At 39.0% G+C, this 25,152-nt stretch overlaps 1 protein-coding gene across 4 annotated transcripts in view; it reads left to right on the top strand.

Annotated features, from left to right (window-relative positions):
• The window catches only part of myo1b (myosin IB), a 61,334-nt gene extending 43,124 nt beyond the window's left edge, over positions 1-18,210 (top strand). The window contains exons 13-31 of one of the 4 annotated variants that reach the window (XM_037686873.1): positions 88-192; positions 2,896-2,958; positions 3,169-3,369; positions 3,490-3,716; positions 3,927-4,127; positions 5,048-5,141; positions 6,494-6,643; positions 6,734-6,802; positions 7,064-7,150; positions 7,493-7,579; positions 11,073-11,159; positions 11,811-11,897; positions 13,559-13,633; positions 14,991-15,125; positions 15,327-15,433; positions 15,548-15,680; positions 16,038-16,190; positions 17,525-17,655; positions 17,737-18,210. In XM_037686873.1, coding sequence (XP_037542801.1) covers positions 88-192; positions 2,896-2,958; positions 3,169-3,369; positions 3,490-3,716; positions 3,927-4,127; positions 5,048-5,141; positions 6,494-6,643; positions 6,734-6,802; positions 7,064-7,150; positions 7,493-7,579; positions 11,073-11,159; positions 11,811-11,897; positions 13,559-13,633; positions 14,991-15,125; positions 15,327-15,433; positions 15,548-15,680; positions 16,038-16,190; positions 17,525-17,655; positions 17,737-17,869 — 2,325 coding nt within the window. In that variant the 3' untranslated portion in view covers positions 17,870-18,210. The remainder of the gene's footprint in view (positions 1-87; positions 193-2,895; positions 2,959-3,168; positions 3,370-3,489; positions 3,717-3,926; positions 4,128-5,047; positions 5,142-6,493; positions 6,644-6,733; positions 6,803-7,063; positions 7,151-7,492; positions 7,580-11,072; positions 11,160-11,810; positions 11,898-13,558; positions 13,634-14,990; positions 15,126-15,326; positions 15,434-15,547; positions 15,681-16,037; positions 16,191-17,524; positions 17,656-17,736) is intronic. The other 3 variants (XM_037686870.1, XM_037686871.1, XM_037686872.1) reach the window with 3 other exon arrangements.
• The last annotated feature ends 6,942 nt before the right edge of the window (positions 18,211-25,152 follow it).

Below are 25,152 nucleotides of genomic sequence, written 5' to 3'. Positions count from 1 at the left end.
CACACACACACACACACACACTTAAATTTGTGACAGCGGTAATAACTGGAGTTCATTGTTTTCTTGCCTCCCGTTTCTGCCCTGTAGGACAACAGCTTTGAGCAGTTCATCATCAACTACTGTAATGAAAAGCTGCAGCAGATCTTTATAGAGCTGACTCTGCGTGAGGAGCAGGAAGAGTATGTTAGAGAGGTAAGTGTGTATATTTACACATTCCCTGTACTCGTTTATTGAGCCATTTAGGTGTGCAAGTTGAAACCATTGAGTAGATTACCTCTCAACTCCTTCCTTTCACCTATGTTGATTTATACATCTTTCAACGTGTCCGGACCTAGTTTGTTGTGTTGACGTTCCATTATGGCAGGCCCCCGCAGCATTGCCTCATTCTGGTCATGTCATTAGTTTAACCTTCTATCCCACAGAAATCTGCATTGTTGTTCTTGAAGCAAAGCATTTTAGCTTCTCCTCTTGTTTTGTATCCCATTTCCTACACGCCAACATTTCCCATTCTGCACATTCGCAGGGACGGAAATGATCCCTCACTCTGAGAGTAAACACTCCCAATTGTGGACCCTTAGGCTCTGTTTGTTTTTAAAGCTCCCAAGTATGAGTGCAGCAGCGGTGACCCCCACAACCCCCTTCTTAGTAACGCCACTGCCAATGAAATTTCACCACTGGCTTCTGTCCAGTATACTGCATGGGAAAATACCAAAGTGCTGGAGGAAGAAAAAGGGGAGGACTACATATAAGAATGTGACCAGTCACCCATTGATTTAAGCCACACCTCCTTTGCCCCCCTTCTCCCCACCACCACCGTCACAAACTAACATTAATAACTTATTTGCACTGCTCCTAATCAGCCCCAACTCTGCTCAGCTCAGCCTGGATTTTCATCTGCACTTTAGGACTGATTCTGGAGGCATGTCCAGAATCCAAAATCCTGCTGAGTTAAACTCAAAGCAGTCTGCTCCTCTGATAAATTATTTTTATATATGAATGTTTCTGTTAACTTATTTTATAACTTATTTTATATATGAAAATGTCTGTTCAGTGCCCTGAGATGACTTCTTTTGTGACTTGGCGCTATACAAATAAATTGAATTAAATCTGATGATCCAGAGCCTACAAAAACATTGATATTTAAAATTCTATATTTTTCTTCATCATTTGATGTATTTGCACTCATTGTGGTTTTGTTTCTTGTATACAGATTATTTTTAGCTGTGATTTAAAGCTTAAAGTGTAACTTTTGTTTTGTGATTTGTACATCTGTGGGTTAGAATAAAGTTAGAACTAAAGGCCGTAGCTCTTCTTTGAACATATTTGAGGGAAATATTCCTGAAAGACCCAATTTTCTTTTATGGTTTTTCAGCTGAGTTAACTAACATATTAATAAAGTCAAAGTGAAAATGGTATTTGATGATGAAGCCGGCACAGTTTTAGTTTTAATCTTCACTGATAAAAAAAAAAAAAAAAAAAAAAAAAAAAAAAAAAAAAATTCCACCCTTCGTCCCAGTCGTCCTACCTGCCAGGGCTCGGAATCCGGTCTTAGTGAGCACGCAAGGCTGGGGCTCGGGGTCCGGCCTCCCGTGCTTAAACGGGTCTGCAGCTCATGATCTTCCAGTGACTCCGTTGCCTCAGAATTTGTCGTAGGTCACCAAACACAAAAAAATGCCTGGACTTCAGAAATAAACACGGGTGTTGTCGTTGTTTTTAAAATCTTAAAAATAGATCCAGCCACTGCTGTGTTCTGAGAAAATGACAATTGCAAATGGAGGATCGGTGAAAAGTTTGAGATCCAGTGACTCCTCCCCATGACCAATTAATGTCCTGCATTCACGTTTCGGTTTTGAGTCGGCTCAACTCTGCTCAAACGGTCCCACCAGAGAAGCAGGGAAGAAAAAAGGTCCTGAATCAGCCTCTAATCAGCTAAACGTACTAGCTAAAGTATTGGTGCAAAAGGGTTCTTTCCTTGGCAGGTTGCGCAGAGTTGAAGCTTATTAGGAGCAGTGCAAATAAGCCATTATATACCTTACTGGTTACTACAAGAAATGGTTACCCAAACCATGCACAAAGCTGTGTGGTTTGTTTAATCAAATGTTTAAACAAACGCCATGTTTTAGATTTACTAAGAACTAGTTTCTTATTCTTCACTTTTTGCAATTTGCAAAATATGTTCAAAGAGGCCTTGGGCTAGGTTCCCTGGCTTATGTCTGGACTACTTGATTTAATTTTAAAACCTTTTTTTATCTTTATTTTTTTACTTGTGAAAAAAATGGTGATGGTGATGATTCACACAACTTATAGTTTCTAATTGCAATGTGCAAACAACATGATGGTGTAGAGGTAGGGCAGCCGACTTGGGACCAGAAAGTCGCAGTTTGACTACCAGTCATTCCCACAGGTTGTGTCTCGGAGCAAGACATCCAATCCCTAATTGCTCCCCGGGCACTCACTAGCTGCCCACTGCTCCACTTGGGTGTATCCCAGGTGTGATGGGTTAAATGCAGAGAACCAATTTTGTCATTGTATGGCAACATACATTGGCAATACATAGCACTTACTTAGACTTGCTTTCATATAGAAAAATGCAATATACTGGTTATTTAATAAATTGATCAGTTTATGTAAAATCTGAGATTTAATGCGCTACAGGTTGTATCATGTCTATCAGTTCTGTCAGAAACTGCAGAGATCTTTTTTTTTTTTAATCTTTAGTGCAGTCATTTTTGGAGCTAAACGAATGAGTTTATTTTCCAGCTCGCTTAAGGCCAAGTATCTAACCACAACTGAAGTGTCATTTTTATCTTTGCTTCAGTTGGAGGAGTCTGCCTGGTGTTTGAGTAATATATAAAGCCATTGTACCTTTTTTTTAACCTTTATGCTTTGTTGCAGGGCATCGAGTGGACCAACATTGAGTATTTTAACAATGCGATTATCTGTGACCTCATTGAGAATGTAAGTCGGCTCCTCAGTCCTTGGAAGTCATACAGGCTCAATCACTATACATTAATTTCATTCAAGGCTATTTTTGAGTAAAATACCAAAATAATGAAGATAAAAATGGTATATTTTAAAAGTGTTTGACAAGCTAGACTAGTTCGTTTATAAAAATATATTCTGTATTTTTCATGCCGTTTTTTGTGTGTACTCATCATACTTTACCAGAACCAAAATGGTATCTTGGCCATGTTGGATGAAGAGTGCCTGAGGCCAGGGACTGTCACAGATGAGACCTTCTTGGACAAATTGAACACAATCTGCGCTGAACACCAGCACTTTGAAAGTCGTCTTAGCAAGAATTCAAAGTTCCTCACCGACCATAGTCTGCCACACAACTGCTTCCGCATCCAGCACTATGCTGGCAAGGTACTGGTGATATTGCCGAACAATATAAGATGTATGGATGGATATAATTTCATGAAGTTTGCTCTTTTGTTACTGAATTTGAAGAAACCTTATAAAACGTGTTATCTACTTTGTACAAAGGTGCTGTACAAAGCTGAAGGCTTTGTTGACAAAAACAATGATCTGCTATACCGGGACTTGTCACAGGCCATGTACAAGGCCAATCACAGCCTCATGAAACAACTCTTCCCTGAAGGCAATCCTGCCAAAGTAAACCTCAAACGACCACCAACTGCTGGATTCCAGTTCAGAGCATCTGTTGGCACACTGATGAGCAACCTGCAGACAAAGAACCCCAATTACATTCGGTAATTTTTATTTATCATTATGCAGTTTTGTTAAATATATACTGTTAAAAATCACATTTTATTACAATTACATTCCTGTAGCTTTTTATAACTTATGCTACCTTTTTTATTTTATTTTTTTTCATGTTTTCATGGTCACATACCATCTAAATCCTGTTTTAGGAAAACTATTATAATTAAAAGCTCAATATAGTTTTTCCCTTTTCTCAGATGCGTCAAGCCCAATGACAAGAAGGCATCTCACATCTTCACCGAGGCCCTGGTCTGCCATCAGGTGCGCTACCTAGGTCTGATGGAGAATGTTCGTGTGAGGAGAGCAGGCTACGCCTTTCGTCAGGCCTACGAACCCTGCCTTGAACGCTACAAAATGCTCTGCAAAAAGACTTGGCCACACTGGAGGGGGCCTGCCAGGTAATCGGTGGCACTAGATGACATTTGTTTGAGGCATGAAAAGAGACTTGTTTCTGGCAGATTTTCAAAAACAAATTAAATAAACATTTATTTTTTTATTTTGAGAAACTGAGTTCAGATATAAAAAAGGCTCCCTGTTGTCTGTAGGTGATTGATGAAAGATCAGACTACAGTACTCCCATTGGTAATCACTTTTAGAAGCTGCTGCTGTAGTTATTTCCCAGGTGTAATTCTGTGGTATTCAATGGAAAAGTGATTTTTTTTTTTTAAACATTTGCTCAAAGATCTAATGGTTAACAGTGTTAGTCATACTTATGCATATAAATCCTAAAATTGTAGTTTAAGCTAAGTGGGGAAAATAAAAACTGTTTCAAAATGGCATTCATATTGTGACTGGTGTACAACTTCAATACGTCATGCATTTGCTGGGCGGGGGGGGGGGGCAAAAACAAATGATTTGGATGTCTACACATCGTTAAATTATCCATCTAATGTTCTCACAATAACATAAGCAGCCATGTCACGCATCGGTTCATTGTTCTGTAGAAATTATCTATTCCCTTTCTGAATCCCACAACATGTCGAGACGTTTCATCCTTATCTTTTTGTTCCATATCAGCCAGACTCTGCCGTTTCATCCACCGTGCTAGCCAAATCATCGATTCCTATCTGCCCTGCCAAATGTTGGCATCTTGTTTTTCTGCTGTCTCTGAGCACTTTGTAAGATTATAGCCTTTGTCTGTCCTCGCATATTTCTCAAACATGTCGGGGTATTTTTTTATTTTTTTTATCAGTCTTTCCCAAGCTCTTCATCCTCAAGGTTCTTTAACCACATTTTTGCAAATCTTGGTGGGGATTTTTATGACCACCTGTTAATTGTGCTTTAGGTGGTTTTATTTGATTCCTTTAATATCCTACAGGGAAGGTGTGGAGGTGCTGTTGACGGACCTGCAGGTTCCAACAGAAGAGTTCTCATACGGCCGCTCAAAGATCTTTATCAGGAACCCAAGAACGGTACAGATAAACTTTATAATGAATACATTCAGCCTACTGACCTAATCTCTTTGTTTTGTTTCTCCAACAAGTTTTGACATCTGCTTGGTATTTGACTAGATTAAACTGTTTCAAAGTCTAAAAGTTAAGTCCTGTGTGCACAACTGGCTTGTTTTCTCACAGTAAGATGTTTGCAAAGCAGGGTGGGCTGCACTCTGAGTCCCTCCATTTCAGCAATTAGCATGCAACCACTACTCTAAAAACACATGGTTTCACTTAAATACATAACATGGGAAATGAGTTGCTCTGTGCTTGCCGGCTCCTCTGCTACTTAAGCCTGCAGCATTTAAATGTGTGTTCTCTCCCGCCAGCAAAAGACCAAACGAGCTTAAAATAACATGATCTCACACTGAGATTTTTTTTTTCTTTTCTAATTGCTTTTGCTCCATCTGATCAGCTTATCTCTTTCACAAATCTGCAGCTGCAGACTCACAGAGGAGAACTGATTGTAATCCTGGTTTCCAGATATTATTGCTGCGCATTTAGTGTAGACACACCTAACATAACTTGAGGCTCACATACTCAGGCGTACTTCACTTTGCAGAGGTCCTCTCGTACCGGATTAGACTCGACGTGGACTCAAAGCAGATGCCCACAAACCATGTCCGCAAAGATCAGTTTTTACGTGCGCGTACTCTGTCGCATAATAAACTGCCCGGCGACGGACTGTTTTGTATGAAACACCAATGTATTAAATTCCCCTCATCCCTGGTCTGGTTTAATGGCCTTTTCTTGTTTTGTTTTTTGTTTTTTTGCCAAGAGGCAAGCGATCTCTTCCTCCTCGTCCAAGGCCAGTGCTCTGTTTTTTTTTTATTATTTTTAGAACTTTTAGCACATAAACGCATAAACACAGAACACTGCTGCCGCTGCTCCTCGGCTGCGACCTATCAATCAGTCTAGTAAGCATCTCAGCAAATGACCAATCGGCGACCTCGGTTTGTCCCAAAGGTAAACTCCCCTTTCCTGCGGAGCTGGGCTGCAGCCCATTAGGGTGTACCCTCGAGTATGAAGTCTCAACTGTCTGCGGACAGTGCGCGCAGTGTCCATGCATCTCGAGGAGTACACATAGTATGAGTATGTGGGAGTCTTTAGTGTTTAATACATGGAAACTTGGAACAAGACATGGTGCCACCAAATGGGTTAAAAAAAATAATTTTTAATTAATTGCTGAATTAGTATTTTCTCAGACTGAAGAAGGTAGTTTGTATTGACTGAAATGCCGATTTTTATTCGCCAAGAGATGGATTTTCAAAATACACATTGTATAAAAGTGTGCTGCTTTGTGCATTAAGTTTTTTATATTCTTTGTGTAGCTCTTTTTCTTGGAGGAAAAACGGAAGCAGTGCCTAGAGGACCTTGCAACTCTGATTCAGAAGATCTACAGAGGCTGGAAATGTCGCCGTCAGTTTCTTCTGCTGAAAAAGAGCCAGATCGTGGTAGCAGCATGGTACCGCCGATACGCGGTGAGCCAGTTTTTGTAACAAAGTGACATATTTATAGACTCGGGGGACTTTTAAGGTTTGTCGACTAAATGTTTTATTTTTTTCTAACAGCAACAAAAGAAGTACCAGAATATCAAGAAGGCAACAACTGTGGTGCAGTCATATGCCAGAGGGTGGCAGGTAGGCAGATATCCATTTTATTTTATTTTTTTTTACCCCAATAATGACAAATGTATATTTTAAGCACATTTCAGAACATCCAATGTTCCATTACAAGATAAATACAACAAAAGCAAGGTAGATAAATACACAAAATAAACCGATTGAATCCTACAGCAACTGCTAAAACAGGATCAGTTGTAAGAATATGTAGAATTAATTTTAGCAGAAGAAGTCATGAATCATGATGAGCAATAAAAACAATTCCCTTCCGTCCTCTAGGCCCGCAAACTCCTGAGAAAGCTAAAGCACGAGAAGAAATGTGAGGAGGCAGTGACCACGATCTCGGCTTACTGGCATGGCACACAGGTACAGTGAAAGCTCTAAAGTACAAAAAAGGGAAGGGCAGTGTGAGCGTTCACCTGGCTATTCATTAAAACTGGAAAAGACAACACTATGGCTGTTAACACTTTTTTTTTTTCCATTATCTATCATTCCTGCTTATAGACATCACAGTATTGCTAAGCTTTGGATCTTGAAGCTCCTTTTTTCTGTTTATTTTAAATTTCCCACTTCCCATAATCCTGTTTCTTTTGATGATCACACAACTGCTTCTCATCTTCTCCCTCTTGCTCTCAAACTTTTCCTTCTCGATTTATCCCTCCGCACGTCCTCAACTTGTCCTACCTCGCACCCACTACATGCCACCAGGCTCGGATGGAATTAAGACGTCTAAAGCAAGAAGTGCGGAATAAACGTGCTGTGACAGTAATTTGGGCATACTGGCAGGGAACCAAGGTATTTCCACCCAGCCATAGTGTGTTGCCGTCTCGGCTGTCTTGTATTGCTGTTCATAAATGTCCCATCCCGTTCTAACTATGAAAGTCTTGTAGCTTAGCACCTCTGCTGAGTGAACCTAATATGCGTTTGTTTTGATGTTTCTTTTGTGTTAGAGCTGTAGATTTGTCCAAGCTATTCTTTTTTAGCTATCCTAGTTGAACCTTTATGTGGTTTTAATGTCTTGCACTTCTTTAATCAAGTGAGAAGTTCATACTTTAGCAACTGCATAGTTGCTTATGTAATCATCCCTAGCTCCCTACTTGTAAAGAATGTACTTTAGCGGATTCTATACTTAAAAGGAACTAAATCAAATGTTGCATCTGCACAAATGTACTTTATTGTAATGTTCTTAATGTGAACTAGAAACGAGAACAATAAGTGTTCTTCCATTTAAGTTTGAGGTTCTTTGTCATTCACATCACATGTAGTACATGAGGTGGGACAAAATTGTGTACTTAAGTTGCACCCAAAAATAGCAAAAATACAGGTGCTGGTCAAAAAATTAAAATATCATGAAAAATTTTATTTCAGTAATTCCATTCAATAAGTGAAACTTGTATATTTTCATTTATTACACACAAATTGATACATTTCAAATGTTTAATGTTGATTATAACTGACTACTAATGAAAACTCGAAATTCAGTATCTCAGAAAATTTGATTTAGACCAATAATTTTTTTTTATTTTTTATTTTTTATTTTTTTTTAGAAATGTTGTCCAACTGAAAATTATGAGCATGTTCAGCACTCAATACTTAGTTGGGGCTCCTCTTGCCTGGATTGCTGCAGCAATGTGGCGTGAAGTCGATCAGTCTCTGGCACTACTCGGGTGTTATGAGAGCCCAGGTTGCTCTGATAGTGGCCTTCAGCTCTTCTGATTTGTTGGGTCTGGTGTATCGCATCTTCCTCTTCACAATACCTCATAGATTATCTATGTGGTTAAGGTCAGGCAAATTTGCTGTCCAATTAAGAACAGGGATGCCATGGTCCTTAAACCAGGTACTGGAAGCTTTGGCACTGTGTGCAGGTGCCAAGTCCTGTTGGAAAAATAAAATCTGCATCTCCATAAAGTTGGTCAGAAGCAGGAAGTGCTCGAAAACTTCCTGGCAGACAGCTGTGTTGATTTTGGGCCTCAGAAAACACAGTGGATCAACATCAGCAGATGACATGGCACCCCAAACCATCACTGGCTGTGGAAACTTGACACTGGAACTCGAGCAACATGATTTCTGTGCCTCTCCTCTCTTCCTCAAGACTCTGGGACCTTGATTTCCAAAGGAAATGCAAAATTTACTTAATCAGAGAACATAACTTTGGACCACTCAGCAGCAGTCCAGTCTTTTTTGTCTTTAGCCCAGACGAGATGCTTCTGACACGGTCTCTTGTTCAAGAGTGGCATGACCCAAGGAATGAGACGGCTGAAACCCATGTCTTGCATACGCCTGTGCGTGGTGGTTCGTGAAGCACTGACTCCAGCTGCAGTCCACTCTTTGTGAATCTCCCTCACATTTTGGAATGAGTTTTGTTTCACAATCTTCTCCAGGGTGTGGTTACCCCTATTGCTTTTACACCTTTTTTCGTTTTTTTCCCTCTTCTACCACATATTTTCCTTCCCTTTGCCTCTCTATTTATGTGCTTGGACACAGAGCTCTGAACAGACAGCCTCTTTAGCAATGACCTTTTTTGTCTTGCCCTCCTTGAGCAAGGTGTCAATGGTCATATTTTGGACAACTGTCAAGTCTGCAGCTTTCCCCATGATTGTGTAGCCTACAGAACTAGACTGAGACCATTTAAAGACCTTTGCAGGTGTTTTGAGTTAATTAATGGATTAGTGGCACCAGGCGTCTTCAATATTCTAATTTTCTGAATTGGGGATTTTCATTAGTTGTAAGTTATAATCAACATTAAAAGAAATGAGCATTTGAAATATATTGGTCTGTGTGTAATGAATGAACATATATACAAGTTTGACTGTTTGAATGGAATTACTGAAATAAACTTTTTCATGAGATTTTAATTTTGTGACCAACACACATATTAAGAAAATGGTGTATCGATCTAGGATATATGCTAAACGCCAATAATGTAAAATAATATGGTATATTAAACAGCAGCCCGCACATGAGTCTGTAGTGCCGTAAAATGTAGTGCCCTATTCATGCCCTAAAATTTCAGCCTCAATTTTTTTGGTGTTTGTACCCTGCTTTTTAAAAGGTTATTTCATAACTCAAAATGCTTTGAGTGACTGGTCTGCACAGATGACTGTCAGTTTAGTGCCTTTACTTTTAATATGGCGATTTTTCAACTTTTATGAATTGTCTGTTTACTTTACATTACATATAAATTGCAACTGATTTTATTATGTTTTTTAACTATACAAGTCATGCATATATAAATATAGGTAAAACGAACATAACCAGTGTAAATATAGGTAAAATGAACATAACCAGTGTAAAAGCAATGAGGGTTCACGGGCATAAAATATACAATTATGCCACCGGACTAATCAAGATTGCATCATCTGAGAGATTCTCAGTAGTTACATGATCATACTTGGGTTCTGAACCAGCTAGAATCGACTATGTAAATCGATCTGTTTAAATTAATTTCTAATTTTAGGCTGGCAGCCCATTTCAAAAAAAGATGACACAGTAAAAAGAGTAACACTTTAGTGATTTTATAATTTTTACATTAAAACATGTTTTACATAAAATATGCATAATTGTTTTTATAAGCTTTTGCTGCAAGCATGACTTAGGATGTCATTTTTAAGTTTTTACTTTTTGTCATTTTAATTTGGAAGATTTAGCACTGCAGTCGCACCACAATACTTTGTTTTTAAATGTACAGCTATTTATGCTTGTTAAAAAAAAAAAAAAAATACAGAAGGATGTGGTCTTGAATAATTCATAGGTTTGTAGTAATCGCATCAGAAGAATAAATGACCATCAAAGGTGCTGATAATTCTTCACCATTGTTGAGCCAGACATTTGGATTTTTTTTTTTTCTCTCAATGTGAGGAGTGATTTCCATATTTGTTTCAGAGGACACTGTGTCCATTGTTTTCAGAAAAGGCGTTGTGAAAACTTTGTAAGTAATGTAGAGAAAAGTAAGATTATAAACTTAATTTCTGTTTCTACTAAAAGCTCTAAGTGATTTAGGATGATTGTGTTGAAGATGGTTCCGTTTTTACCATCTGAACTTTGGAATATTTAAAGTCCTATTTCATGGAAGCATTTTAATGACTCTTAAGATAATCTTATCTATTGATTTTCTTTGTCGACATGGTCATAAAAATTAACCCCTCGTTTTGAGGAAATGATCTCTCTAGAAGTCTTTTGATTTCAGTGTTTCCTCATTACATCTTGTCACGCCCACTGTTCTGAAGTAATAAAGTTTTGACTGTCCCTGAAATAATCCTCAACTTCGACTGCTGCCACTTTTCATTAGGCCCGGAGAGAGCTGCGTCGACTAAAGGAGGCGGCGAGGAATAAACATGCCGTGTCGGTCATTTGGGCCGGCTGGCAGGGCACCAAGGTATTTGGAAGGCCTGTTGACTTGCAGTGACTGACTTGCCGCCTCCTTTGACTCCTGTTCCCACCTCCCCATTGCAGAAAAATGCCTTGTCATATCCATCAGCCTGCTCAAGTCCATTCAAAACATTTGTTTAATGATGCAAGAAAAATGTACATCTTATCACACAGTTGCTTAAGTGATAAAGGTAGCCTTAGAGATGGGAACAAAGTGTTTTGGGAGTCTCTTCATCTCTGAATTGTATTACGTTGATGAGAGACTAGTCTTTTTTTTAATTTAAGTTGTTCACCTTTGTCCTTTTTTAACCACCGCATGCTGCTTGTTCTCACCCTCTGATTGTCACTAATGCATGTTTAGTCTTTGCAACACATTTTGCTCTTGTAGACAAAACTGCCTCGATTGTGACTTTTGTTCAGCACTTAAATAATCAACTTTATTTCCCTCACAGAAAGTTTCAGATGTCATCTGACCAAGTTCTATATTCATTTCTAGATGCTGGACCAGTTTGGCTAGCTTGTCAAAGGTCACAAAAGAGCTTGTGTGCGTGTGTTTTCCGCTGATCTCTGACAGAACAGTGTTTGCCGCCTCTATTTTCTCTTATCTTCCACTGCTTCATTTGTTCCCGCTCTTTCTTCCTGCTTACCCCCTGAACAGGCCCGCAGGGAGCTCAGGAGACTGAAGGAGGAGGCCAGGCGTGAGCATGCTGTCGCTGTGATTTGGGCCTACTGGCAGGGACTCAAGGTACCCACCTGCCCCACAGCGTAGCCATCACCATCACCTGCCAACTGCTCCTCACCACTGATCTTCTGTCTTCTTCTATTACTGTACTCTTCTGAAAAAGCAGTCCATGTTCACTGATGGGACCACCTATTACTCGCATTAAAAATTATACATTTCTTGGCAAACCTCATAAATCTTTTAAACAGGATTGGTTTTCTGTTAAATACTAAAATAACATGATTTAAATAATTTTATGTTGATAGAAGATGGGCCTGTCACGATAAATTTTGCTGGGCGATAGTCTCAGAAATGATTGTGCTAAACAATAATATTGTTTGAACTTTGACAATAATTAGTAATGTCAAATTTAAGAAGAAATGTTCATTTGTTTTGCATGTAGTACATTTTTTCGACCACCGGATGGTAGTATGAGACTGTTTGAACCGAAGGATGTTGGCTTAGCTTAGCTTGTAGCTTAGCTTCCCAGTTTAGCTACTTTGCAATTGTGGATAGTTAAAACATTTTAAAGAGAAAGGGAGGAGTCTGTGAAAAGCACCCGAGTTGAACCTTTTGTCATCCAATGTCTTCAGTAGATGGAGAGATGAAAAAGCTGATAAATGAAAATGTCAGTAATTTTCATTCATCATGTGATTAATTGATTTATTTATTGCGACAGGCCTAATAGAAGAGATGATCTTTAAAATTAACAATAATTTCAGTATTTATTATTTTTAATTATTATTGCAATTCAGGTTCCCATTGACCAGCTGATCTTGAAACTGGACTTTGCACATGAATGCATGAACATGGTGTTGTAGGACAATTTGATCTTAGTAGTTTCATTCATTTTCATTCCAAAGTGATTTTATTTTTCAAACGATGTACTAACTTTATTTCCAAGACAAAAGAATCATAAAATTACGTTTGATGTTTAAATTGATCAATTTCTTGTAACAAACCAAAGGTTTATGAGACCTCTTATCAAGTCTTTTTGTCATAGCGATTTCTTTATTGGCATAGTTCAATAAAAACTTAAATGTTCAAAGTTTAACTTTCCTGTACAATCTATTTATTTTAGAGCAGAGTTGTTTTTTTTGTTTTTCTTCACTGTAGTTTAAGATTGAGAATCGTAATAAAGTGATTTGGCTGAGACGGTTTCATCAGTTTAAAAATCTTCCTCTTTCTGCAGCTTCTGTTTCTTTTAAACTAACCCCAGTTTTTGTGTGTGCCACTTCATTTGTTCTGCTTTTTGGTTCTTTCCTTGTAGGTGTATGTCCAGTTTTTTGTTTTCTCCTCTTGACAACTGTCTGTTTCGTTTGGTTTTAGATGTAAAACTCGTCCATTCTGTCATTGCAGTGTTAATCCTTTTCATCATGATAATTGACCACAGTGTGCCTGACAATGTGCCCATTTCTAAATGTGTTGTGAAGGGCAGCATGAAGGTTGTTGGTCATAACTATTATCACCTTTTCAGTAATTAATTTGAAGTGGTTGTGAACTCGGTCTGATGGAAATGTATTTTTGTTCCAATTTTTGTCAGTAACTAACAAAATGGCTGCTTAAGTGTGCAGTTTGTCGTCCTTCAGTGTGCTCCCCTTCAGTCTTACTACAAATCAAACTAAGCCAGGGTGTGGAAATCTAACAATTTTTTTTTATTTATTTTTATGCTTGTGCTCGAACAGGTCCGCAGAGAGTACAGGAAATTTTTCAGGGCAAATGCAGGCAAGAAGATCTACAACTTTACCATCCAGAGAATTGTAAGTATGACTTTTAAAGGCACTCATTGCAAAGAATGGGGTGGGGGGTATCCTGAACTATGGTACAGTTTGGACGAGTGTAGTTTAGTGTTTTTTCCCAGATATATTGACATGTGATCTGCACTCCATTTAAATGAACCATTCGACTGAAGGCTTTAACCATGAAGAACAGGGCTATTCCGCTGGAGGCCTGCGGGCCATTTCCGGCTTGTGGGTGACTTAAATCTGGCCCACTTCATTAAAAAAAAAATTATTTTATTTTTCAGAGGTTCAGTTTATTGCATTCATGATTCAGTGCAATACAATTTAAAAGGCAGCAGATCATTGTAAGCTTTGGTTTATTTACAAAATGATTTTAATCACTGGATGTCCACCCCCCGAGCTGTTGGCTTTCATTTCCATTTCAAAATGGTGGATGTTAAGTGTGGTTTTAGCTCTTTAGTATAGCATTTTTCACACAAATCTATGCAAAAATAAGCTGAGAACTTGTTTACGGATTTTTTTTTTTTTTTTTTTTTAGTCAGAGAAAAACAAGTTTTTACACGGAGGCACAAATTTCAACCATGAATTTTGGAGCTTCGACAAGACTGAGGTTTTTTTCCCTGAATAAAGCCAATAAATGAAAATAAGGCTGATAATGTCCTTTTTTTTTTTTTTTTTTTTTTTTTTTTTTTTTTTTTTTTTTTTTTTATCATGCGATTAATTGGTTTATCATGACAGACCTAGTTGAATAGCCCTGATGTGGAACATGACTGACCTCCGTTAGACTGCCTAAAATTATAGGTAAATTGCAGCAGATTCACCCTTACGCTTGCTCCTAAATGTCTGAGATCGCTGTCCGATTCTGCCGTACCAAAGACAACTGTCAAATATATCTATTGCCGACCAAACAAGGTGCTGTAGCACCATTAAAGCAGAGCTTGGCATTGGAACATGCTCAGCTGTTTCAAACTTTTTTTTTTTTTTTTTTAAACCGGCATGTTTAATTCCTAATTTTTATTTCCCTCTACTAGTTTATCTGGAACATAATTTCACTCAAGAAATCAAGCAAATACAAACCATCATATCAAAATTGCCAGAATATTTAGTTTCCGTATTTCAAAACCAGTGACACTACCATTTTGTTGACCCCTGCGGCCGTTTCTGTCATAAGTGGCGGTTGACGAGATCACACATTTAGCTGACAAATTATGAATTTTGGGACACTTCAGTGTGAGAAAAGTTGTGCACAATGTATTAGTTTATTGATTGATTTCAAACAAGATTTCATTACTTGGCAATGAGTACCTTTTTTATTTGTTTTACTCTCTTTTTACTTTAAATAAACCCAACTGAATTTCCCCATGTGTTTGTCCAGATGCAAAAATACTTCCTTGACCTGAAGCACAACATGCCCCCCATGTCCCCCATAGACAAGAGCTGGCCTCCTCGGCCTTACTTGTTCCTGGAGGGAGTCCACACAGAGCTCAAGAGGATTTTTCATCTCTGGAGGGTTCGTCTGTCACATTCAGCCAGCTCTGCTTGTTCCTCCTTTTAAACTGTCAATGTGAATATTGTCTACTACAGTGTGTGGAAACCAACAATACTGAGAAATAGGATATATATATTTTTTTGTGTGTATATATATATATATATATACACACACAAGATTTTCTGTCTGTAGTTTATTTATTTTGACTTGTGGTGTGAACAGTGCAAGAAATACAGGAGCCAGTTCACAGAGGAGAAAAGGGCAGTGTACGAGGAGAAGCTGAAGGCAAGCGAGCTCTTCAAGGATAAAAAGGCTCTCTACCCAAGCAGGTATTTTGGATTAATCCTTTTGTTTCACTCTTTAGATTACATGACCTCAAATATTTATCCAATTCTATAGTAGTAGATGGAAAAATCTCAATCTGACTTTGTCTTCTGCCTCAGTGTGAGTCAGCCTTTCAAAGGAGACTACCTGGAGATCAACAAAAACCCCAAATACCAGAAACTCAACAACGTTGTAGATGAGAAGGTTCTGCTGGCTGATGTGGTCAACAAAATCAACAGGGCTAATGGAAAGGTAAGAAATTATATTTTAGACTTTACAGCTCATAAAGCCTAAATAGGATCAGAACCTGTAGTCTCTTATATATGCTCACTTGTTAAAATAATCCTGTTTAAGCCAGCTGAATCTTGTGTGCTGGCTTGTTTGAAACTGGATGCATTTTTGTTCAGATTTGTAGCAGACCTTCACAAATTGCGTTTTTTTTTTTAATTTTTTTATTACGTTTTAAAAATTTATTGAAATTTTAAAAAAAATTAAAGCCTGTTTTACTTTATAACTCAAGCCACAGCCAAAAGCACCTTTGGCTTTTCCTGACTTATAATTTTACATGGTCAAGTTTCACAGTCTTTGACTCTTGATTCTTGTTTGCAGGGTTCGGCTCGAATCCTCCTGCTAACTAAGAGGAGTCTCATATTGGCTGACCAGAAAACGGGGCATGTGAAGGCCAGCGTCCCTCTGGCAGACCTTGCCAGTGTTTCAGCCAGTACACAAGCTGACGGCTTCTTTGCTCTGCAACTTAAAGAGGTGAGAATACAACTATTCTGACACATAGCTGTAATGGAGTTGAACATTGTTTTCTCTGTGGGACTGTCTTGAGTTAATAATAAAGTATGCATCTTTTCAAAGTAAATCAAAAGTCTAGCATTTATGATAAAATGCATATTACCTGCTTCTTTTTATGCAAGACTTCTTATGTGGGGAGCAAATGACTGTTTTAGATATTTTGGTTAAATATTTAAAAGATCACTGTGGTCTTGTGGAATAGTGTGAGATGTCTTGCAATGCGTTTGTAAAAGTTTAGTCCTTTTACATCAAATTTTAGCTCAAGATCTATAAGTGACTGAATTATAGCCATTTTAGCTTTGTCTAATGTTAAATAGCTGTGACTCATCTTGAATTGGGTTGACAAGTTAATTGTAGATGTTCATCAATGGTATGCTTTAAAAATTAATATGTTGTAGAGGTATATCTAATTGTTTCCTGAAAGTTTCATTAATACCCCGTTCATGAGATATTTAGTCTGTTCCAACTCAACTAGCTGATAACATTTTAAACGAAAATCGTGCACGATCTGTTAGCATTCATATGTGAAGGAGATCAGTATCTGCTTCAACCACGCCAAATTTTAGGGTAATATATTTAAAATTCATTAAGTTATAGCCAAATGTTTTTAATATCTTAGTTGTGGCTGCCATAGGGTTGTTTTGTTGACGTGCATAATTATGTTCTGAAAGTTTCATTAACTTTTCATCTTGGTTCAGGAAATGCATTTTGAGAACAGACACAGACAATGGTAAACGTTTTCTCCCTAATCCAACAAAGTTTGGTCAGGTCATCTAGACATTTTTTTTTGTTTTTTTTTTTTTGGAGACGTTTTGTCCTTCATCTAAAAGACTTCATCAGTCTAAGGAACCACAACAAACTCGGTCCCACAAGCAGCACACTCGCATAGTGGGCCAGCCAGTTTGCTGGTGATGAGATGGTTTCTGGGGCACGTCCTCTCCCCCGTCAACTTCTCCCAGGCAGCTATAGCCAAAATGGTTCAAAACATCAAAGTTCATGCTCAATAATTCAGGTAGAAAATCAAAGTTCATGCTCAATAATTCAGGTAGAAAATCCAACAAAGTTCAGTTGGGTCATCTGGACGTTTTTGTTTTTTTTTTCCCTTGAGACATCAACATTTATTTTTTATATATTTTTTTTACCTAGATTTTTGAGCATGAACTTTGATTTTCTCCCTAATCCTTTTGCGATGGTGACAGTTTGTCATAGGTGTTCTGAGAATTTGTAATTTACTCATCTTATAGAATTTATTTATTCATTTATTTTTTCATTTATTTATTTATTTGTTCTACCAGGGGTCTACTTCAGCTGCTAAAGGAGACTTCTTGCTCAGCAGTGATCATCTGATTGAAATAATCACCAAACTCCACCGGGTCAGCGCCTCGTTTTCAGAGAAGGAGCCAATCGGCCTCGACATATCTGATGAGTAAGATGATTCCAATGTCATTGTCAAAATATTTCATCTTCCCTCATGGTGAAGTTTGTTTTAATGTATTGTGCTCCGCAGGTTTCTGGTGCAGTTTAAACATGACAAAGTGTGCATCAAGTTCATCCAGGGCAGCCCAAAGAACGGCAACAATGCGTCCTGCAAACGTAAAAACAACCGCCTGCTGGAGGTGTCAGTTCCCGTATCGCCCTAATGCCGTCACACTCTCCTCTGCTCCTGCTGATCTTCACACCTTCTCAGTCTGGAGGTGAGACTGAGCACCAAACTCCAACACTCTGGACTCAAAATAATCACCACATTGGTCCTAACCATGGGCCCAAACATGTGCAGTTATTTGGCTTATCAGATTTATTATGATGCCGCTATAGCTGAGAAAATGTGCCACTTTTTTTTGGCAAAGAAATCCCTAATGTGGGTTGCATGCCATAGAAATTTGGTGTAAAGAGTTGATGCTGGTGCACAAGACTTTCTGTACACTGGTAGTGGCGTCACTAACGATTGCTCTGCCTGTATAGTAAATTTAGTTTTCAGAGAAGATGTCCTAAAAACTTGTTTAGGAGCCTCAAAAGGTCCAGGCTCATCTGCTTTTAAGCAGCTGGCTTAAAATTTGAGATGACTTGTGACAGGATTTGGGCTTGGCCTGTAATATTTAGTTCTCTGACAAACTTGAATGCTGCACTTGGTGTTTCCTCTGTAACAAACTGAGGATGAGCTGACAACTGAACTGATTGTATTTTGCATTTTCTGTTTTTCTTATGGATTAAAGCACAGTGGGCAGTTGTGTAAAAGATGAAGTAAAATGTGGTTAGATATTTTTTTCCATTCCTATGTGCCAATAAGCAGGTCTCCTCGATATACAATAATGGCAATCATCCTTTTTATATTCTGCTTTAAACAAATGCCAAAAATTAAAGCTTTTGAACAGGGAGCATATTAACCTGCAGGCGGTGTTAGTTCATTTTTGATATTGCACTACACATGATCCATTTTCCTCAGCTGAGCATTCTCCTTGTATGCAGTATATCCAAACTAACTCCATACCATTAAATTGTACTGTCTTAAAGTTCAGGATGCTGACAAAGACATGGGTCACAGGTAAATGTGGTTCTCATATTTTAATCGGTTGCAAGTTTTTCCTCCACTAAAAATCTTGGAAGTGAAAATTTGTGTGCAATATTATCTTAGTTGTTTTTGTGGCAAAATGGTTGAGAACCATAACGGTTACGCTTCCTGTGCCATAAGCTGTATATACGCTGTAGCCATGACTTTGACTGAGGGTTGTTTTTACTATTCAAATTTTCATGTTTGTAAAATAAAATGTAAGCTTTTGCCACTGCAGCTTGAATTATCGTACTGCTTGACCCACCTGACCTAAGGGAAATGACCAAATATTAAGTGCACATGACTAGAGAGTGCTGATCTATCAACATAAGTTCAGAAGTTTGAGCTTTTACCTGTGCTAAAATCAGGTGACTTATTCACACAAAAGCCAAATTTGAGTATCTAAAATGAAAGTGCTGTATTTTTGTGCATGTTGAGTAAATTACATTTAAAGATGTCAAAGTAGAGAGATTTGTACTTCTGGTGACTAAGGGGATTGAAAATAATGTTTTAAAGATGGTCATGTCAATGTTTGAAATCAGGGCTATCGGTGTATAAATTAAATATTGTTTATGTAACAACACAGGGAATTTGGTTTTCATGATGACTCTGAATGACCGTTCTGGTGTTTTTGTTTTTTCGACTGCTCTGGTCTAGTTTTTGTTGTCTTGGCAACATCTTCCTCACGACTCTCTTCCCCGTTTTTTTGTATTTGACGTGTGGGTAGATCTGCGAGGTGACATCTGCAATCTTGTGTGCCTAATGTTAACCTGTGTTGAAAAGATGAAACGTGGAGATGTATTTGTAGAAGTCACTGCAACATTTAAAAGTATACTTTTAAAATTAAATAAAAATCATAAATGTTTGAATCTGTGGTTACTTTTTTTTTTTGTGTGCACATTTGTGCACTTTGTCAACTTTTTATGAGCTATTTGTGCATTAATGACCGTATTAAGAGTTTTAAGCTGCGTTGAACAGTTAAATAACTGATAAACTGCCATTTATCAGCCTCAACGGGAAGGGGGTGTGTTTTGTAGTTACTGAGGCTGGACATCTAAGCCTAATACTCAAGCAGTTGGCCAGATGTTTTCCATCACATCTGGGGGGAGCTATCCTGGGGTTAAATTCCGCGGCTTTGGAAGAGCTGCCGGCAACAGGTCTCTGGGGAGCAGCCCTCTGATTGAACAGAGTGGTAAAAATAGCATACCATTTTGGGCTGCCCAGTACCCAGTTCCCACCACTCTGCAGGCTGGGAAAGGAAGGCGGAGTCCCAGCCTCTGGGTGGGTTTTCTTCAACTCTGTGGAACCACAAAGGAATTGGACAATGCAGTCGCATTTCATGGAGGACCTGGAGTTCATCTGCAAACACTCATGCAGATCTGAATCCAACCAGTGTATGAAAGTGCAGCGCTTGGGACGTTCTGCTTGTTTTATTAGAGCATAATCAGTCTGGGGTGATGTGTATAATGCAATTGGGTTAACAAACAAAATGTTTTTGTTTCCATATATAATGACTGACTTGAATGTTTTAATGAAACATCGTCTTGATAAGGACATCAATCGGCTGACTTAAACATACGTGAGTGGGCACAAAAATCATGTTCGCCACTGTTAATATTAGTGACGCGAGTTTCTAGTGACATCTTTTGGGTTTTCAGCGATACTACACAAGATGCAACTAAACATTAAATATGATGAATGTCTTTGTAATTTAAAAAAAATTAAAGCCATTAAGTTAAAATGTGTAATGCACCAGAATTTTCATTGTGTGACAGCCCTGCTGTTTCTGTTACTGACTTTAGGTTTTAGATTAAAAAACTGAAAAAATGCACCTCTTTGAAATGCTTGTGTGTATTGATCAGGTAAATGGAAGTGTCAGCAATCAGTTGATTTGTTCTATAGTCGGAGAAAAATTGACAGAGCTATTGAGTCATGAGTTGCTTGAGGCTCAGTTTGACTTTACTCTTTAACACCATATTTTAAACTTCTTGTAGAAAGAGATGGAGAATGAGGGGAGGGGTTACTCAAACTGATGAGCACAGGTATGCATGACCGTGATAAAAAAACTGAATAACATGCTGTTTTTCTACTGAACTTCCACAAACCTACTATATACTTTGTTCTGATTTCTACAGAAATTGTTTACTTTGTATTTGGCATTAATGTATTTGCAAAAGAACTGCTTTTGTTACCTAACCCATCATCCATTCATTATCTTCCACTTTTTGCAAAGTCAGGTCACAGTGGCAGCACCTGAGAAGAGGGGCCTAGACATCACTTTCCACAGCCACCAATTCCAGCTCTTCTGGGAGGACTACAGGGTGTTCCCAGGCCACCCGAGTTTCTCCAGTGGATTCTAGGTCTTCCTCAGGGTCTCCTCCCAGTCGGACATGCCCAAATTACCTCCCTAGGGAGGCACCCAGGAACCATCCTTACCAGATGCCCAAATCACCTCAACTGGCTCCTCTGTGGAGGAGCAGTGGTTCTACTTGGAGTCTTTCCCAGATAACTGAACTTCTCACCCCATCTCTAAGGAAGAGTTCAGCTACCCTGCAGAGGAAACTCCCTTCAACTGCCTGTATATGCATTCTCGTTCTTTCAGACTCTACACAGACTTCGTGGCTATAGATGAGGGTTGGGACGTAGACCCACCAGTAAACGGCTCCACCTTACAGCTCTGCTCCTCTACTACAAAGGACTAGCACTGAACCCACTATACTGCAGATGCTGCTCCAGTCAATTTCATGCTCCATTCTTCAGTCACTCATGAACAAAACTATATCCTTGAACTCCTCCACTTGAGGCAGGCGTGAAAAGAGCAATCCACCCTTTTCAGACTCGGGACCATAGCCTCAGATTTGGAGGTGCTGATCCTAATCATGGCCGCTTCAGTTTGCTCTGAACCACTCCAGTGAGAGCTGAAGATCACAGCACAATGACAGGACAACAGGACCACATCATATATCAGAGATGGAATCCTGAGGTCACTAAACTCCCTCAACCTCCTGCATGCACCTAGAAATGATCTCCATGAAAGTGAACAGAACTGGTGATGATGGGCACCCCTGGCATAGTTCAACTCCCACCCTGAAGGGGTCCGACTCACTGATGGCAATGTCAACTAAACTCTTGCACCACTTGTGGTGTGCACAGTGTATGGGATTGGAGACCCGTTGCTACAGGCTGTTCGGATCATACACAACAGTGTAGCCAGAGGTACACGGTTGAATGTCTTTAAGTCCACAAAAATGCATGTAGACTAGATGGACTACTCCCATGACCCCTCAATGATCCTAATGAGTGTAAAGAGCTGGTCCAGTGTTCCATGGCCAGGAGGGAACCTGCACTGTTCCTCCTGGATCTGAAGATCGGATTTACTTCTCCAGTACCCCTGAATAAACCTTACTAGGGAGGCTGAGAGGCATGTCCCTATAATTTGAGCACGCCCTCCGGTCCCACTTTTGGACTAGGGGAACAACCACCCCAATCTGCCAGTCCAGTGGCACTACCCCTGATGTCCATGCCATGTTGCAAAGTCATGTCAACCAAGACAGACCCACAACATCCAGAGCCTTAAGGAAATTGGGACGGATCTCATCCACTCTCGTAGCCCTGATGCTGCAGAGCTTTTTATCTACCTCGGCGACCTCAGTCACGGTTATGGACAGCCCAACCTTGAAGTCCCTGGACTCAGCTTCCTTGATTGGTTGAGGTCAACACCTTCACTGAATACGGTGTTCGTAAAGCTGCTTTCCTCTCAATGCCTGATGGTTTGCCAGAGTCACCTCGGAGCCGACCAAAAGTTTATATACAAGGCCTTACCGAAATCCTCCCACTCCTGAGCTTTTGCCTCAGCAACAGCCAAGGCTGCGGACCGCTCGGCCCTACATTACTCCTCTGCTGCCTCTGGAGACCACCAGCCAACAAGGATAAGATGACTCCTTCAGCCTTAACCCACCATTGTTTCATGAAATGTGGTTTACCATTTGCCTGTTGCCAAAAAAAGATGATCTGAACAGTAATGACAACTTATCATATTCACCACCAAAATGTATTAATTCATTGCACAAAGAACTAAAAGTCAGATGATTTTTTTATTTGGACTTTAGAGACCTGTATCTATAAAAGCTTGGTATGCTGCTTCCACCAACTCCACTTACTCTCACTGACCTTCTTTTACTGGAAAGGAGTTGTACTGATGTATTATGTACACTAGAGGACAGCCAAAACCAGCTTTTAATATAAAGATTATTTTCTTCATTCATTTGTTGCAGGTTTTAAACTCTATTTGACTTGAGCTCAGACTCATACTGAAGATATCAAGCAAACTATTAAGAAAATACATAAATCTTTGTCCTAGGATTTTTATTTTTAATTTTTTTTTTTTTTTTCTTTGACACTATACCAGACTGCTTCCATAACTAATTTAGTTAGAGAGAAAAAAAATTGCAAAAGTAATCAGTCTACACGTTGTTGAGGTTAAAGAAAAAATTTAAGTTAAAGTAAAGTTTGAGTGCTTAAAAGTTGTCCTTTTGTTAAAGGTACTCTGCACTCGGTAACAATAAAACAAAATATTGGGTTCAGAACTCTCGTTTAAAAGATGGAGTCCAAAGTTCACCCTAGGAACATGAACAGGTATTTATGCAACTTCAGCCCTAGGATAACAAAAAGTGGTGTCCATATGTAGGTGAAGTAAAAGCTGTAGAACATCCAGTAAAATAACTCGAATGAGAGACAAAAGTGGTACTGTATACTGGAAATACCCAACACACCTAACTAAAACCATACCCTTAACAATTAGCAAATGAGAAAACCCAGTGGTGATTAACAATATATTAATTGGTGATTAATGTATGGAAAACGAACTTTTTGTATGATTTTATATCATCAGTACTGAAGAGATCACCTGGGACAGTTTGTGTCAGTGTGAATGCTTACTGTCAGGCTTTTATTTATTTATTTTATGTATTATGTTTTCTCCTGGTACTCCGGTTTCCTCCCACAGACCAAAAACATGCATGTTAGGCTGATTGGTAACTCTAAATTGTCCCTAGGTGTAAGTGAGAGAGTGAATGGTTGTTTGTCTCGTTTGTCTCTATGTGGCCCTGTGATGGACTTGCGACCCATCCAGGGTGTACCCCGCCCCTCGCACAGTGATTGATTGGACATGGGCACCGGCGACCCCCGTGACCCAAAATGGAATAAGCGGGTAAAGATAATGGATGGATGGATGTTCATCTGTTTAAATCCACAATGAGGTCCAAAATTGAGTGTTTGTGCTCAAAATGCTTTTTATTTATTTTTAACAGAAGTAATTTGGCTCCAATTTAAATCGACAATCTACTCAACAAGACTGAAGTGGATTACAAATGATGGTCAAGACTGCTAAAGACCACATAAAAGGACTGATGTAACTGGATAAAACTCTTATATTAAAATGTTTCTCATGTTTAAAGTCTCCGACAACCTTGCTGAGTAATTTGGACTACAATTTATTCTACAGGGCCATGTATCAATTCAATTCAGTTTATTTATATAGCACCAAATCACAACAAAGTTGTCTCAGGGCACTTTACAGAAACATACACATACATAAAAAAGCCAATTGGTAAAGTTCTCTAAGGAAGCAGCAGATTCATTGAATCTTCACTTTGTTGCAGTCTCCCATCCTGAGCAAGCACAAAGGCAACAGTGGAAAGGAAAAACTCCCTTTTAACAGGAAGAAACCTCCAGCAGAACCAGGCTCAGGACAAGGGGCCATCTGCATTGGCCGGCTGGGTTTGAGAGGAGAGGAAGGAGAAGCAAATAAACACAGAATGGCAGGTCCAGATGTGCCGGTGTACCAGGTGCAGGTGTACCTGAAAGATCAAAACGCATGTCAAGGATAGAAAAAATAATTACAACTACAAAACGGGTTGAGCAGAGTAAGTAAAGACAGTGAAGAAACGTGGGCAGTGTGTCCTTCAGCAGTCCAAGCCTATAGCAGCAAGGGATAGCTAAGGAAAACCAAGCCAACCATGACTACAGTATAGGATTTAGCAAAAAGGAGAGTCTTAAGCCTAGTCTTAAACTGGACAATGTGTCAGCCATGAAGACAGAAACTGGAAGTTGGCTCCACAAGAGAGGACCCTGATAATTGAAAGATCTGCATTCCATTCTGCTTTTGGAAACTTTAGGAACTGTGAGTAAACCTGCAGCCTGAGAGTGAAAAGCTCTGTTAGGAAAATATGGAACAAGAACATCTGTTATAGAAGATGGAGCTAGGTTGTTGAGAGCTTTGTAGGTTAGAAGTAAGATTTTAAATTAAATTCTGTATCATAAAACAACATTAAACCTTATCTATATATATATATATATATATATATATATATATAT

Source organism: Nematolebias whitei, chromosome 13 (assembly GCF_014905685.2).
Source record: "Nematolebias whitei isolate Nwh7 chromosome 13, NemWhi1, whole genome shotgun sequence".
Taxonomy (NCBI): Eukaryota; Metazoa; Chordata; class Actinopteri; order Cyprinodontiformes; family Rivulidae; genus Nematolebias; species Nematolebias whitei.
Note: the sequence above shows the minus strand (reverse complement) of the source record. Positions and strands in the feature narration are given on the sequence as shown.